This window comes from Bos grunniens, chromosome 5 (genome assembly GCF_055505025.1).
Source record: "Bos grunniens cultivar Pamir isolate PY7600 chromosome 5, Bosgru_T2T1.0, whole genome shotgun sequence".
NCBI classification, from domain to species: domain Eukaryota; kingdom Metazoa; phylum Chordata; class Mammalia; order Artiodactyla; family Bovidae; genus Bos; species Bos grunniens.
Genome location: NC_141169.1, coordinates 107,570,507 through 107,588,128, shown reverse-complemented (window position 1 = coordinate 107,588,128; position 17,622 = coordinate 107,570,507). Strand labels below are relative to the sequence as shown.

At 50.5% G+C, this 17,622-nt stretch overlaps 1 protein-coding gene across 4 annotated transcripts in view; it reads right to left on the bottom strand.

Moving 5' to 3' along the window:
• CRACR2A (calcium release activated channel regulator 2A) overlaps positions 1-17,622 on the bottom strand; it is a 156,575-nt gene that overhangs the window by 41,515 nt on the left and 97,438 nt on the right. For all 4 annotated transcript variants that reach the window (XM_086404262.1, XM_086404261.1, XM_086404263.1 and 1 more), the window contains 3 exons: positions 6,784-6,874; positions 5,644-5,739; positions 2,600-2,787 (listed from right to left, as the gene is read on the bottom strand). In XM_086404262.1, coding sequence (XP_086260388.1) covers positions 2,600-2,787; positions 5,644-5,739; positions 6,784-6,874 — 375 coding nt within the window. The remainder of the gene's footprint in view (positions 1-2,599; positions 2,788-5,643; positions 5,740-6,783; positions 6,875-17,622) is intronic.

Here is a 17,622-nt window from a genome sequence, read left to right as displayed (position 1 = left end):
ACACACACACACACACATATTCAGATAGATTTGGGGGGTTTTAACAAAAAGAAGAGCATTTCTGCAAAAAAAGAAAAAAAGATACTTAGATATTTAACAAAATGCCCCTGAACGTCCTTCTGACCTAGACATTCGACAAGTTTGTGTCTGGCTGACGGGTGAAGGGTAAAGCACAGAGCTTGCCATTTCATGGAAGCGGCTGGGGAGAGGTTTACCGCCGCCCGGAGGGAAGGGCTGTCGGCCTGGTTTTTATCAGAAAGAAATATGGAGTGTTCTCCAAAGGATCCGTCAAGTGAAAAAGGCAGGCTGATGTAGAGCAGTGCACTGCTGCTGCGTGTGTGTGTGTGTGTGTGTGAGCTCACTGTGACCCATGGACTGTAACCCGCCAGGCTCCTCTGTCCATGAGATTCTCCAGGCAAGAATACTGGAGTGGGTTCCCACGCCCTCCTCCAGGAGATCTTCCCCACCCAGGGATTGAACCTGCATCTCTTACGTCTCCTGCATTGGCAGGTGGGTTCTTTACCACTAGCGCTGCCTGGAAGTGCCTGTGTGTGCACACACAACCTGGAAGGATCCACGAGAAGCCACGACTGGTGGCCTCCTACTCACAGGAGGCCAGCGGTGAGAGGGTGGGGCTGCAAACCACTTTGAATTTTGTGCCTTGTCATAAACCACCTGCCCCAGATACAAAGTGATTAACAAAACAGACAGCGATGCTGCTTTTCAGTTGACCTTCACCTCTCCTATGACTGTTCCTTCTTCATCTCTTTTTAAAATCTAGTTCTCTTTCCTTGGACATCTTCAGAGAACAGGAAGACTCATTTTCCTATCCACATGATGGGGCCTGGTGATCCAGGGGCCTACTCCCCCCGCTGCCCGCTGCTCTGGAGAATCACCCGGCAGTCAGACATCTCTGGGGATGGACAGGATGGGAGACGAGACTCTGACCTTGCTTCCTGGCACTGTGTAGCTGTGTGACTGCAGGTTGCTCGCTACCCCTCTCTGAGCTTCCATTTTCCATGTGTGAAATGGAGAGGTGGCTTCCAGCACGAAGGTCCTGTCCATACTGCTGGTCAGGGTTCCTGCTCTATGGAGGGCACGCTAAGCCTCTCCCCGCCCTTCTCTCCCGTCTCCCTGGACAAGACACGCTCTCCTGGGCTCCAACAGGCTCTCCAGCTGCACAAGCCGCTGCAAGCTTCTTCAAAACAAGCCATGAAGGTTCCGCACTCATTTATCTCTCCCTCCTAGCCCCTCCTCCCTCTTTTTCAATTCCCGGCCTCCAGAGATTGTGTCTCTGGCTTGCCTGATGAAGATAAGGCTTCAGAAAGATTTTAATCCTCACGCCGTGATTGGTTACCCCGGCTCTGGTGCTTAGCTCTGGTGCTTACTTCCACCTGCAGACCTCACGCCTGTGCTTTCCGATATTTGTTGCTTTTAGGCCTTGATTGAATTTTAAGAGGCTGAATCCTTAATTCTGTTTATAAAGTTAAGCACCTTGTTGACCTGCTCTCAGTGGGGAGGAACTGATTTTGCTTGTTTCCAATGAAATACACCGTTCCTCCACCCGGCATCCGAGCCTTGGAACGGAAGGGCTAGATTCGCTTTAAACCAGAAGCTAGGGAAGACAACTATTTTTCAACTGGAGGGATCTTCCTAGGGTAAAAAACTCCAAATCTAAACACACATCCTTCCTCTCACTCTGGATCAGTCCCAAATCATACAAGACACTACACAAGAGCCAGACAGCAGAACAATTTGATTTAGGCTAATGGCTTCTCAGGTGGCAACGTGGTAAAGAATCTGCCTGCCAATATAGGAGACGCAAGACAGCGGGTTCGATCCCTGGATCAGGAAGATCCCCTGGAGGAGGGCATGGCAACCACTCCAGTATTCGTGCCTGGAGAATCCCTGATCTAGGAGGATTTCACACGCTGCGGGGCAAGTAAGCCCGTGCAGCACAACTACTGAGCCTGGCGGGCTACAGTCCAAAGGGTTGCAAAGAGTCAGATGTGACTGAGCACACACACCTCCTGCAATGGACCAAGGTTTTGCCAGCAGTCAGAGACAGGCAGGGCTTTATCAGCAAACCATGCCCCAGAAACGTGGGGCTGCCCCCATAAGGCCCGCACAGAGGAAGGCTGATGGGAAAAAAATGGGCAGAGCCGGGATGCTGTCTCCAGGCCCCTGTCACATGCCCTGTGACACGTTGCACACGTATGGCACGCTGACCTGGGAAGACTTCCCGGCCTGCCGTGGCCTCCAGGGTCAATGTCTGGCCACTCCCCTCATTCAGCATCTTTCCCCAGACTGCCTGCTACTTGGTTGGATAATGCCATCCTGATCGTTTAATACATTTTCTGAGAACAAGGCTGCATGTTTCTTGTCAATCCTAGGTAATGCCTGGCACAGAGCTGGTCTGCTTCACATCTCAGGATTCTAGAAGAAGGTTAGAAGAGGGACCGAGGAGCCCCGTCCCCATGTTATGAGCAATGAAAAGGGTCTGGGGTGGGGGTGGGGGGCGGGAGGAGTCACTCATAGGCTCAGAGCAGGGGGACCAATGCAGAACGCAGAGTCCGGGCGGCGCAAGGGTCCCACTCACATCTCCTTCTCCTGGTGGAGCTTGTGGGCCTCTTGCCGGAGGCTCTCCAGCTGCTGCTGGGCGTCCTGGAGCTCCCGAGATGTCCGTTCCAGCTCCCGTGCCAGCTCCTGGTTGGTGAGTCTCAGCTTGGTATTCTCAGCCTTCGTCTCGTGCTTGTCATTGTGCAGGGCGGTGCACTGGCCTTCCAGCTGGAAAGGCGGGAGAGGGTGTGCAGCAAGGAGTGATGAGGGACCAGCTCTGTCAGGCTGCCTCTCCCGGCCCCACCTGGCTTCCTCCACGTGGCAGGCAGCAGCCCTTGCTATTGCCCCTCACCACCCTCCTAGGGTAAAAAACTCCAAATCTAAACACACATCCCGCCTCTCACTCTGGATCAGTCCCAAATCATACAAGACACTACACAAGAGCCAGACAGCAGAACAATTTGATTTAGGCTAATGGCTCCAGCCTCAGTGAGCTTCGTCCTGCCCCTCAATTCACACACATACACACACACACACACACACACACACTCTTCCAGGGGCAGGAAGAAGCTTCCAGAGCACTCCTGTCTCTCCCCTGTCTCCACGGGGCTACTAAACAATCTGGGCAGGACTTCCCTGGTTGTCCAGTCATTGAGAATCCACCTGCCAATGCAGGAGATGTGGGTTCGATCCCTGGTCCGAGAAGATTCCACATGCTGAGGCACAACTAAGCTACAACTATTGAGCCCACGCTCTGGAGCCCAGGAGCTGCAACTGCGAGCCTGTGTCCTAGAGCCTGCACTCCACAAGAGAAACCATCACAGTGAGAAGCCCTCAGACCGTGAAAGAGAGTAACCCGGACTCACCCAACTAGAGAAAGGCCCACGTGCAGCAACAAGGACCCAGCAGAGCCAAAATGAAATCCATTTTTTAAAGCAACATTGTTTAAAAAAAAAAAAAAGTCCTGGGAGGGGCTGCACCATTCAGAAAGACCATCATCTGTCCCTCTATCCCAGTGCTGATGACCATCGTCTCACCAGCGGTCTCATCAATGTCTTAGGCTCTCATGAGACCCCTCTTGTCCTCCACACTAGTTGCTTCCCCTTGGTCCTTGATGGAGATGGAAACTGCTAAGTGTCGTTCTTCACACAGCCACCTGCCCCGGTCATGAATCCTGAATGTCAATCAATTTATTCCCTTTTCGACTGGAAAAGAGCAATAGTTGCTTTTCATCATGTCTGGTAGAGGTAAAGGAGGAAAAGGGCTCGGAAAAGGAGGCGCTAAACGCCATATTAAAAAAAAAATTTATTCCCTTTTCCTCTCCCAGCTAAACAAGTCTGAGTCCTTTCATCTAGACAAGTTTGCTATGGTAGCCACAAACCCTGCAAACCCTTAGGAAATAGCTCAAACCGGTCCAACCAAACATGGACCTTTTCTCATGTCCCTAAAGCAACTAAACACCTTAAGGTTTTTCTGGCTGGTGATTAGTCTGTACAGAGCTTCTAACCCTGTCACCAGAGGAAGACTCAAAGCAAGGCACACAGATCATAATGGATTTAGTTGAATGAATGTGGCCAGTAAGAGAAAAAGGAGGCAAAAACAAGGACGTCTGTACCAATCTCAGGAGGCCCCTGTGTAATCAGGCAAGCATGCAGTAATTAAGTCGAGTGGCAATCACTCATTGAAGGGATAAATCTATTTGTGAAGATCTTAATACGTAACAGTAAGGAGGAGAAAGAGGGAGGAGAAGCCAGGTATGACTGTGTGGTGGGGATGGGGAGGCAGCTGGCAGTTCCAGGCATTGAGAGCATCTCGCTGCAGGAGAAAAACCAAAATCTACGGGTTGGGGATTCGCAGGAGTGGAACTGTCTTCCAGCCTTAGCATGGGTTGTCTTCAACCGTATTTTAATGTGCTGCTAAAAATATCCCTCTCTTTTCAAATGGAAGCAATGCGTCTGGGTCTGTCCAGGGCTGGATTCCTTCCAGCACCAAACAAAACAAAACAGGAGGCCAAGTGGCAAATGGCTCTCTCTCTACCTATGAGCCCCTTGCTTTGAAGAGGAGGCTTGCCTAGGCTTCCCTGGTTGCTCAGATGGTAAAGAATCTGTCTGCAATGCAGGGGATCCAGGTTCCATCCCCGGGTCAGGAAGATCCCCTGGAGAAGGGAATGGCAATCCACTCCAGTAATTTTGTCTGAAGAATGCCATGGACAGAGGAGCCTGGCGGGCTACAGTCCATGGGGTCACAAAGAGTCAGACGAGACTGAGTACGCACATGCTATAGAACAGAAAACCTCAGAGCTCGTCACACGTAAGGACAGTGAGCATATTTCATGAAACTCTGGTTTCAGTTACTCACACATCCAAGTGTGTGCGAGCTCCAAAGTCACTCATTTTTCACTTGCCTAGAGAGACCATCTCTCGGGGTCCTGTGCCAGGCTCTCCCAGACAGGGTGGATGGACACAGAGATACTGCCTAGCCTGCCTCTGGGTACTCAGGTGCATCAAGGGAGAGTCTGGTGTCTGCATCGATCCTGTGGGGTGATGGGAGCAGTCGCAAAGGGGCTGATGTGCATTTTCTGGGTGCATGGGAAGAGATGGAACAGACAAACGGAACTTTGAGGAGCCTCTTCCAACTGGAGGCATCCCCAGCCATCCTGGCAGGAAGACATCACAGTCTGCAGCCCCCTCCCCCCAAATCAGTGACTGTGGCCCCATGTCTCAGCATCTCCCTCCTCTCTCACACAGGATGCAGGAAACAAACTACAGTTTCAGCTTTCTGGTAGCTCCCAGGCATAACTATACCCCCATGTCTGCAGATACCTCGACCGTCAGCAATTTTTCTGAGTTAAACACCAGGCATGGGAGAGTACAAAGGTTTTATCTTGGGATCACCTGTGATTTTTTTTTAAATTTTATTTTATTTTTAAACTTTACATTAAATGCTCTCTTTTGTATCATTAAATGGTTCTTCTCAGATTGGAAAAAATTAAGTCCTTAAGCAAAGGGCAGGGAAAGTGGGTAAGAAAAGAGGGGAGGATAGAGTAGAGAGTCGGGTCCTCTGAGGATGCAGAGGAAAGTTTACCCGCTTCTGCTTCTGGACCAGCTGTTCCAGCTCCTGCTCCTTTGAGAGCAGCTTCCGCTCCAGCTCCTGACTTCGGGCCCGGAACCTCTCCGTGTCCTGCCAGACCAGGGAGAGGGACATGTGAGGCCCAAAGGCACCTGGATGGAGACTGCTTTTACCACCTTGAACCTGCTCAACAGCAGGGTCCACTCAGCCTTTGGACTTCCAGTAGTCTTGTACAGATGTGAGAGCTGGACCATAAGGAATGCTGAGCGCTGGAGAACTGATGCTTTCGAATTGTGATGCTAAAGAAGACTCTTGAGAGTCTGGGGAACATCAAACCAGTCAATCCTAGAGGAAATCAATCCTGAATATTCACTGGAAGGACTGATGCTGAAGCTGAAGCTCCAATACTTTGGCTACCTGATGTGAAAGCCGACTCACTGGGAAAAAAAACCCCTGATGCTGGGAGAGATTGAGGGCAGGAGGAGAAGGGGACAACAGAGGATGCGATGGTTGGATGGCATCATCCACTCAGTGGACATGAGTTTGAGCAAACTCTGGGAGACAGTGAAGGACAGAGAAGCCTGGTGTGCTGCAGTCCATGGTGTTGCAAAGAGTTGGACACGACTTAGCCACTGAGCAGCAGCAACAACACGCCATCCCAGGGCTTCAGTGACCCCCCCCCAGTCCAGGTAGACAGGAAGCATGTACAACACTAGCTCCCTCCAGGAATGACCAAAATCAAGCCCAGCCTTCAGGATGCTTTCAGCGGTAAACCCCTCCATCCCTCTGTAATCCCCGTTTACTCATTGATCCAACAGATACGTGTTGATTGCCTGCCTACTCTGCTCCAGGCACAGTGGGGGTTCCAAGGGTACATCAGTCCATAAAAGAGGACGACCCCTGCTCTCTGGGGTTAACATCTTAATAGGACCAGACAGACCACAATCGATCAAAATGAACCAGTAAATTACATGCCAAATTTGAAGGTGACAACGACCTTGAAAAAAAAAACAAAGCCCCAAAATAGGAAATCAATAATACCATGGGGGTACTGTGACCTTAGGCCCAGGAGGCAGAAGGTGGTCAGAGCAGGTGCTATTTCGCTATTTCAGCCTGGCCAGCACAGCCAAGGCCCGGACTTGAATGGACTCTCACCTTCAGGAGAAACTGCTCCTTCTCGGTTTTGATCTGCTGTTCCATCTCCTCATAGAGGTGCTGGATTTCTTCATCATAGGCAGCGATTTTCCTGCACAGGTGACAAGGAGAGTCTGATGAGAAGCTTCTATTCCCCAGTGGAGCTCTGGGTGGTGGGCGTGACCACGTAGGTCGGCCAGCCAAGACTGCCGGGTCAGCTCCTCAGGATCAGCAGACCACAGAGGACAGGCAGGACCCTCTCGTCCTCCTGTCTCTCGGCCCTCCCCCCCAGATGATCCACACACTTGCTGGTGGGGAGGGGAGCGTCCCGGCTCCATCTTCTTGTGCTCTGCTTTATGCCAGCACCAACCACCCAGCCTCGCGACACTCATCATAGCGTTACCCGCCGATCCCTATGCTTTTCCACAGCATAAAGGTGTGGGCTTTTTCTCTGCTTGGTTTCTTGGTTTATCTCTTTCCCACGTTGGCTGCTTTCTCTCCACCTGGCTCCATCAGCACTGTCTGAGCTGTACTCTCCTGGTGTGCTGAACTTTGGGTGACCCTCGTTTTTCACAGGCTCTCAAAAGGTTCCATGGTGATGACTACCACCTCCATCACAACACCCCCTCCAGAGGGAGGGGCCACTCCTGTCCAAGGACTCAGACCATCTCAGCACGGGGCCATGGGGAGGGTGAAACTCAAAGTGTTAGAATCTCAGTCGTGTCCGACTCTTTGCAACCCTATGGGCTGTAGCCCACCAGGCTCCTCCATGCATGGAGCTCTCCAGGCAAGAATACTGGAGCGGGTTGCCATTCCTTTCTCCAGGGGATCTTCCTGACCCAGGGGTCGAACTCAGGTCTCCCGCACCACAGCCCATGGGCTGGTCTTTCCTCACTCGCTATCTGCTGGGGGAACCTGGCACCCCATGCACAGGCCACAATTTTGATTGGCATCCTTTCAGTTCTACAGGAACCACACAGCCGCCCCAGAACACACAGTCAAGGTTACTCACTGGTCTGAGTTCACGTTCCTGGTTGTACCTCCAGGACCATAAACCTGACTTGGAGTGAGTACCCCATTGGTCCAGGGTTGTGCCCAGAGAGAAGGGCACGGCTCCCCAAGATGCCTCTGAGCTGAGGCTCTCTGCTCACCGCTGGACCTCCCATTCTGGGAGTAACAAGCGTCTTTTTGGCAAAGAGGGAGAACTCTCTTCTCAGTAAATGACAAATGTTTGGATTGCTGCTTTGGTTCTTGGCTACCCCACAACAATTACAAGAAAATCTTGGCGAGAAACAAGGAACTGAGACACCTGTGGTTACACAGGGACCCCTTGGGGACAGAAATGGATACAGTGGATAGGAAAGTTCAGAGAGAAAGATAGGCTTCCCCTGGTCCCTGGAATTGCCTTCCTGTGATGGAAGAAATTCAAATGCGACGTGGCAAATGGTATTTAGGAAAATTACAGACAGTGATTCCAACTATACAAGCACCAGAGAACTGATAAAGTGAGATGAGAAAAACTTCGAAATGGATTTGGCGCTGCTAATGTCATACTCATTATAATCATTCATATAAGCTATGTACCATGTAAGCCTAATAACCATGCAGGGCATTAATTCTACATTATCATTAAATGTGTTATATTAACTTGAAGTTTTATTGGATTAAATTAATAAACTTTATGCTTTTCATGCTCACATGTCAGTTTGTTAGTCGTGAAGTAAGTAATTTTACAAACACAGATGTGAGAATTGGACTATAAAGAAGGCTGAGCACTGAAGAATTGATGCTTTTGAACGGTGGTGCTGCAGAAGACTCTTGAGAGTCCCCTGGACAGCAAGGAGATCAAACCAGTCAATCCTAAAGGAAATCAGTCCAGAATATTCATTGGAAGGACTGATGCTGAAGCTGAAACTCCAATACTTTGGTGAAGAGCTGATTCATTGGAAAAGATCCTGATGCTGGGAAAGATTGAAGGCAGGAGGAGAAGGGGATGACAGAGGATGAGACGGTTGGATGGCATCATCAACTCGATAGACATGAGTTTGAGCAAAGTTCAGGAGATGGTGTAGGACAGGGAAGTCCATGGGATCTTGAATTGCTGCACACAACTTAGCGTCTGAACCTCAAGGACAACAGCAAAACAAATGGAGGGAAGAGAGATGCAGCCTCTGAATGGCACCTACCCCTGCCCTCATCACAGAGGAGGGACCCACCGCAAAGAAGCCATGGGTTGCAGGTGGGCATCAGTGGTCCTGGCCCATATGGGCTCCCACATGGAGCTCATACTTTGGAAATGCTTTTGAACAAACCTGGTCTCTTTGGAGGCTGTTGAGGCATGAAGGACTTCAGAGGTTGAGCTGTGACCCAGGGCTGGACACACGAGCTCGAGAATGAGAATATTAAGGTGCTGTGTATACCATAGGCATCACTAACCCAGCTCAGGGGTGCAGACGGCCAGGGTTATGATCCCAGAACCGGCTTATTTCCTCTGTGTGACCTTGGGTAAATGCTTCGACATCCTTTGATCCCAGGATAACAGCTGCTCCCCGTTCCTTCCAGCATGGTTACAATGAATGGGCAGGTAAAGTGTTTGAAACTGCAAAGTCCTAGACAGATATAAGGGATTATTTATTTTCCTAATTATTATCATGGGCTGCAGAGGGCAAGGGCCAGTGCTCCCCAAGGGGTGGAGGGTCTTCGTTTTAAGGATAAAAGGGCTGCTGGGTTTGGAAAGGGTCAGAAGCAATCAGAAAGGTGAAGAACAGAAAGCTTAGTCAATAAAACCTCCTGTCGGAGTGATCCATTAGAGACGCAGGCTGTGTGTGAGCAGGGGCTGCAGAGAAATTACTTCTCTGGGAGAAACAGTGGCGAGAGGCACTCTCAAAAGACGTGGGCATATGGCATGTGGTGCCCCAGCCAAGCTCACCACATTCTGCCATCAGAGGAAAGAGGCAACCGACTGTGTTTGCTTATTACACACCCCTTTGCTGCCACAGTTTCTGGAACCACTCAGATTGCCTGATGCACAAACACAGACTCTGAAGTCTTCTCCACGAGGATTTCTCCATCTGTTCTGATTTCCTGACCCTCTTCCCGGACCTCAGAGAACACCACATGTCTTTATTTGAACCTTTCAAAGTCCTGAATGACTCTTTCCTTTGGGTTTATGCAGTCTCCACTAGGTTATGGACACTCAGACACTGATGTCATCCACAGGGCCTGTGCTCAAAGTGTTAACGCTGAAAATCTGTAAGAAATAAATATAAGACTTTGGATACCAGACTCAGAAGTCCATGGGTGGACCACATGGGGTGGCAGGGAAATGCCAGATTCCAGGAGAATCGAAAAATTTGGGGGTTGAAAGAGGTCTTGTCTGATCCAACCACGTTTCCAGTGTCAGAGTCCTTGCCATAATATTGCCACCAAGTATGTCCGCAAACTGGTTTAGAACAGCTCCAGTGAGAGAGAATGCTGAGTTTCTAACCAGCTCTTTTAGAGCAAATGACCTACCAAAAGCCGGGGTGAAAGGTCCAACCAGCCTCAAGGAAACAGTGCCACCCTGGGCATCTGACTGCGGTGGATGCCCCCTCTCGCAAGGACGACGTGTGTGTGTGTGTGTGTGTGTGTGGTGTGTGTGTGTGTGTGTGTGTGTGTGGTGTGTGCATGTGCACAGTATCAGGCGTATTGGAGATCTAAGGATGGAATGTTTGTGGGAAGCAAGGAGGGCTGGAGATAGTGATGCTCCCCATCAGTACAAGCTTTAGGTTCAGAGAGAATTCTCAGGGAGCAAGACCTTTCCCTGCCAGCCTCTGACAGGCACCGTGGAAATTAATTAACCTTCACCAAGTGCACACAGAGAGTCAAGGTACCAGGCGCAAGCAGAGTATTTTAATCCTCAGCACCACTGCGGCCCCAGCTAACAGCACACCGGTGAGGCCTTCCTGCTGTCGAATATTAATTGGTCAAAATATTTTTTTTCCCAGTTTGCTCTCTCCTTTTCCTTTCCTTAGAAACAAAGGGTCTCAGAAAATCACCAGGTCCAGTGTCTAGGTTTTAGGCAGGATGTGCTGAAATTACTCCAAGAAACAATGCAGTGTCTTCCTTCCCTAAACGGAGGTGTAGTTTTGACCTCGGACAGGACAAGCAGCATTTGTCTGCATTTTAGATACATTTCAGGAACTTGAACTCGAAGGACAGCTTAAGAAATGGCCACAGGCCTTGGAGAGGGGTCGTTCTGATTCCATGTGTGTGCTTGTGGATGGGCAGTGGTCTGATACACAGGACTCTGGTTTGCAGAGCCTGGTGAGAGGCAGGTGCAGAGAGAGGAAGAGCCCCTCCCATCACAGACAAGCATCCTGTGTGTCCACAGGAAGGGAAATGTGGGTCGAGGCAGGGAGGGGGCCAGTCTGTGGTCACCCGGTTCCTGGGGCCAGAGCGGCAGAAGAACCCAGGCTTCAACTCCCAGCCCGTGCCCTCCAGCCTGTCCTTGCAGAATCCACTTCTAAGACAAATATCGTATGATATCACATATGTGGGCTCTAAAGAAAGGGCACAAGTAAACTTATTTACAACACAGAAATAGAGGCACAGATGCAGAAAACAAACTTACGGTTACCGGGGAGGAAAGTGGGGGTGGGGGGATAAGTTGGGAGATTGGGATTGACATATACACACTGCTATATACAAAACAGACAAGTAATAAGGACCTACTGTATAGCACAGGGAACTCTATTCAGTACTCTGTAATGACCTACATGAGAAAAGAATTTTAAAAAGATATATGATATATCATATATATATATATATATATATATATATAAAGGTGCCCTGCTGCCTTTTCCTCGCAACTGCGGTCTCCACTGGCTTCCCCAGTGGCTCAGCTGTAAGGAATCCTCCTGCAATGCAGGATACCTGGGTTCAATCCCTGGGTCAGGAAGATCCCCTGAAGAAGGGAGTGGCTACCCATTCCAGTGTTCTTGCCAGGAGAATCCCTTGGACAGAGGAGCCTGGTGGGCTACAGTCCAAGGGATCTCAAAGAGTTGGACTGACTGAAGCGACTTAGCACGCGTGTGTGTGCACGTGCACACACACACACACACGCAGATACATGGGTTTCTCTGGTGGCTCAGATGGTAAAGAATCCACCTGCATTGTGGGAGACTTGGGTTTGATCCTTGGGTTGGGAAGATCCCCTGGAGGAGGTCTTGGCAAGCTACTCCAGCATTCCTGCCTGGAGAATCCCCACGGACAGAGGAGCCTGGTGGGCTACAGTCCACGGGGTCACAAAGAGTCAGATGCTACTAAGCACAGCATAGCAGATATGTATGTATAGCTGATTCACTTTGCTGAATAGCAGAAACTAATATAGCATTGTAAATCAGTGATACGTCAATAAAAATGTTAAAAAGGAAAGATGACAACCCCACACCTCTGTGTTCTGGATTGTCAGCATCCAAACCTCATCTGGCGCCTGTCAATTGTGGAGTGAGAGATCAAGGCGGTGAGGAATGGGGCTGAATGTCTGGAGGCTGCCCCCTTCCCCTGTCTCCCCGACCCCTGCCCCTCATGCTCTGTTCACAGAATGGAGACCCCGGGCCAGAAACCTCTCAGAGAGTCTGCTCTTTGCCAGAGAAAATGGAAGCGCATTCTGCCTCCGCCAACTTCGTGGTTGGGACTCAGACTCGCCACCGCTCCCTGCTGCCTTTTCCTCGCAACTGCAGTCTCCAGAGGCAAAGGGAGGCTCTCACTAGAAAAATTCACTAGGGTTCTCTTGTTCCCCTGAAAGCAGTCTCTCCCAGTCTCTCTGTGGTCTGTCTCTCTCTCTCACACACACAGGATTAGAGTATCACTGAATGAAAGGCAAACATACGAGTTTGTCGAAAATTCTGCGAAGGCTGTAAAATCACCAATTGGATTTTCAAGATGGATGGTTTCTCCCTAATTAGATTCTGCTGCCTTGTATAAACCAACTTTGCAGCTTTATCCCAGCCTATAAAGCAAACCATTCTTCATTAGTCAGGTTTACAAATCATGCCCCCAGTGACCACAGAGCACAATTACCCTCACTGTTCCTTCTGCTCTCAGGGCAAAGTTAACAATGTGCTTCTGCCTCCGATAATAGTACACCAATTAAAAAAACACGGGCGTGAATAAGCCGTGGCCTCATGGCTGAGGGCCCACCCCAAGAACTTCCCTCTACTCAGAGAACGGGAGAGGAATTACAGACTGGAAGAGCCAGGGTGTGCCTGCTGCAGCCTGATACCTTCCAGAAGTTTGTTCAGTCGTGTCCGACTCTTTGGGACCCCATGGACTGTAGCCCACCAGTCTGCCTCCTCTGTCCATGGAATTCTCCAGGCAAGAACACTAGAGTGGGTTGCCATTCCCTTCCCCAGGGAATCTTCCCGACCCAGGGATTGAACCTGAGTCTCCTGCATTGCAGGTGAATTCCTAACCATCTAAGCCACCAAGGAAGCCCCTGAGTGACTAACACACATACCTTCTAGAAGCTAGACAGCATTTCTCAGTGAGGTCTGGGGTCTACCTGCTTCAGAACCCACATTCCTGGATCCCCCACCCCCAAGACATACTGATTTAGACCCTCTGGGGTAGGAACCTAAGGATCTACCTTTTAACCCAGAGCCCCTGGTCATTCTGAAACAAGCTAACTTGCCAGAACCACACAGCTAAGATTCATAACAAGGACTACTGGCCATACATACAATGCTTTACTTGCCATCAGTGGTCTTCGACCTTTTTGGCACCAGGGACCATTTTCATGGAAGATAATTCCCCCCTGCCCAGGGTGATGGGGCGGGTTGCTTTCAGGATGATTCAAGTTGCATTATAGTTACTGTGCCCTTTATTTCTATTATTATTCCATGAGCTCACCTCAGATCAGCAGGCATTAGATCCCGGAGGTTGGGGACCCCTGTCCTACCTGGTGGCAAGGTCAAAGAAACAGTGACCACCCCCCACCCCCATCACGGAACACCAGTTCTCAGGCTTGTGTCAGGTACCAGGTATCCCAGTTGGGCTGCCTGTCAGGTTATGAGACACCTTCCTTCCTGGTCTGGACACCGTCTCAGGGCTAAAGGAAGTGAGTCTGCGTGGACAGCAATGGGACAGTGGCTGGGAGGGTGGGAGTTGCAAGTGCAGCCCACCTCCACCAACCTCCACGCTCCTGAGAAACTGCTCAAGGCCTGAATCATCTGGGCCAGGAAACTGTGCAGATGAGGAACCAATGCCAATGAGGGTGTGGGCTAAGCTCGCCAAGGCCAAGGGTGGTCCACCGAGGATGCAGAGCGGGCGGCCTGGGGGTGTTTCCAGGCTCTGAGCTGCAGAGCATGGAGCTGAGGCTGCCTTTGATCTTGAAAGCACTTCTCTTCAAAGCGCTCCCCAGATACAGCCTAATCCATCTTCTCCCCCATCCTCAGGGTTAGATCCTGGTAAGGAACTCAACCCAGCAACTCCTCCAGCAGATTCCAGCTCTGGTCCAAAGTCAGGAGATTTTATACATGTAGACTTGGAGCCCCCACTGCAGACCAAGCTGACGGGGTCCTCCTGGGGTGTGGTTCCAGAATTCCTGCTGGTGATGCTGCCTCCAGGCAGCCCCGTTCTACATCTGGAGAGCCCAAGCTTTTCTCTTTTTTCTGAATCATCATCAATGGCAGGATGCTTTATACAGTGGAAGAATTCATCACTCTGATGGCCAGAAGTCCTTTCTCGTGTCAAACTACTCATATGTCTCCTAAGGTAAAGTATAAGTTTCTCCAAGTCTCTGCACGGTGCATACAGAGAAGAGTGGCTTGGTTGCGACCTGACCTCCCTTTTCTTCGGAGGGAAGTGGAGGTGCTGGAGGGCATGCACCCACCTCTGGAGGTGCAGCAGAGGAGCTGGGCATTAGCCCAAGGTCCCTGCATTTGACCTGCCCCTGCCTCATCCCACTGGGTCGTGGCTGCTTGCCCATGGACATGCAGCAGCGTCAAACACTGAACCCAGATTCTAGCCCAAATCTGAGGGCTTCTCAACTGCTGTTCCAAGAGACAAGGGTCGGGGGAGGTCGAAGGCTCCCAGACTTGCTTCCTTCCCCTGCTCCTGAGGTGCAGAGTCAGAAAATGAAACTGCCAGCAGGGAGGAAAGGCCCCGTGCTGTTTCTGACACTGTCTTAACGCTTGAGTCTCCAGACATCAAGATGTCACCCCCAAGCATCCCACCCGCTGCATCCTCCTCCCTCCCAGAGCCTGGAGGTGACCCTGGAGGATGCTGGGGGCCCTTCCTCACTCACTGCAGCAAGACTAACCATGAGGGGCACAGCCAGCCTGGGAGCTGGGGCCAGGAGTGCCCCCAGGTTAGTCACATTTCTCTGGGCCCCATGGGAGAGAGAACCGAGGTGTGCGGTTCAGAAAAGGAGGAGAAAGCCGAGGCTACTGCTGCTGCCAATGGCAATGCTGTCGAGTGTTTCAACAGCCCAGGGATTTTCTGGTCGGCTCTGCAGCAGAATTTTTACGGCTCTGCCTCCTGGGCGTGATTGTAAACTCCTCAGAGATGGGGACTCTGTGTTCCTTTTGCCCAGTTCAGCCTGGCACAGAGTAAGTGCCCGTTGTGCACGCATGCTAAGTTGCTTTAGTTGTGTCTGACTCTTTTGCAACCCCATGGACTGTAGCCCACCAGGCTCCTGTGTCCATAGGATTCTCCAGGTAAGAACACTGGAGTGGGTTGCCATTTCCTCCTTCAGGGGATCTTCCCGACCCAGGGATCGAACCCACATCTCTTACATGCCAGCTGCTAGTCACACGAGAACTGTGCCCTGGTGCCCAGCCCCAAGTGGCCCACAGCAGTCAAGCCTTTTCACGCTCTCTGGGTGATGCTCATGTCCCAGATAGAGTGATGAGTTAGAACCTGGACTGAACAGTCGGCTCATGGGGGAGCCTGGGAGATGCTCTGACAGTTGTCAGGGTTCCCCTGACTCCAGCCCAAATCAAACCATTCCCCCAGGGCACTTTCCTGGGGTCTGATGTCTAAGACTCTGTGCTCCCAATGGAGGGAGCCCGGGTTTGATCCCTGGTCAGGGAACTAGATCCCACACGGCATAACTAAAGATCCCATGGGCTATAACTAAGATTCAGGACAGCCAAATAAATATTTAAAAAAAAATTTCTCCAGACTTCCTTTTCTCACTAACCAGAGTGTGTCCCTCCCTCAAACAAGCCCAAACTCCCAAACTCGCCTCCTAGATGTCCCAGCATCACTTGGCCTCACCCAAGCTATTTGTAAAGCCTCCCATTTAACTATTCTGTATCCTTCTGTTGCTGCTGTTGCTAAGTCGCCCCAGTCGTGTGCAACTCTGTGTGACCCTATGGACAGCAGCCCACTAGGCTCCTCTGTCCACAGGATTCTCTAGGCAAGAATACTGGAGTGGGTTGCCATTTCCTTTTCCAGTATCCTTCTGTATCCTTGGAAGAAAAGTTATGACCAACCTAGACAGCATATTAAAAAGCAGAGACATTACTTTGCCAACAAAGGTTTGTCTAGTCAGAGCTATAGTCTTTCCAATAGTCATGTATGATGTGAGAGTTGGACTATAAAGAAAGCTGAGTACCAAAGAATTGATGCTTTTGAACTGTGGTGTTGGAGAAGACTCTTGAGAGTCCCTTGGACTGCAAGGAGATCAAACCAGTCAAGCCTAAAGGAAATCAATCCTGAGTGTTCATTGGAAGGACTGATTCTGAAGCTGAAACTCCAATATTTTGGCCACCTTATGTGAAGAGCTGACTCATTGGAAAAGACCCTGATGCTGAGAAAGATTGAAGGCAGGAGGAGAAGGGGACAACAGAAGATGAGATGGTTGGATGGCATCACTGACTCGATGGACATGAATTTGAGCAAGCTCTGGGAGTTGGTGAAGGACAGAGAAGCCTGGCATGCTGCAGTCCATGGGGTCGTAGAGTTGGACACAATTGAACAACTGAACTGATCCTTCTGGGGTTTCAGTTTCTTGTTTGACTTGAGCTACAAGGACCTTCAGGGATCACCTGGTTCAGGTAGAACCGGGAAGCAGGATGTGATGAATGCTTTTTCTTTCTTTAAGGGAAGAGAAGAGAACACAGAAACTCCAATGGGACCTACTGTGTATTTCTTATTGCTGGGCTTCCTAGGTAAAGAACTTGTGTGCCAACGCAGGAGACACAAGAGACACAGTTCAATCCCTAGGTCAGGAAGATCCCCTGGAGGAGGAAATGGCAACCCATTCCTGTATTCTTGCTTGGGAAATGCCATGGACAGAGGAGCCTGGTGGGCTACAGTCCATGGGGTCACAAAGAGTCAGATGTGACTGAGTACACATGTGCTATAAAATAAAAAACCTCAGAGCTCGTCACATGTAAGGGGAATGAGCATGTTTCATGAAAGTGGTTTCAGTTACTCAGACATGCATGTGTGTGCGAGCGCCAAAGTCAAGTGCATTTCTTCTGATGAGTCTCCATCAGAAAGTTTAAACAGCACCAATCCTGTTCTAATGCTGCCAGCAAGGAAACTGGAGCACAGAGAGGTAAAGCACGTTGCCTGAGGTCACACAGCTGGTCGGTGGCAGTGCCTGGGCGGGAGCTCGGGGTGCTCTTGTCCTGTTTCAGTGCTCTGCTTGCTACAGGCCTCTGGGAAATCGACTGCCAGACAGTTCAGTGACCCCCTCCCCAGCCGAGGGTGGACTCCATCAGCTGACCCAGGGCAGGGGTAGCTGGCCAGGATGTGGACACAGAGGGCTAGAACTCCTGGCTGAACTAATTTCTCCCACACAGCCGACAGTGACCTTGACTTTCAGCTCACAAACTTTATAACCATCATTAAACTGGGACAAAAGCA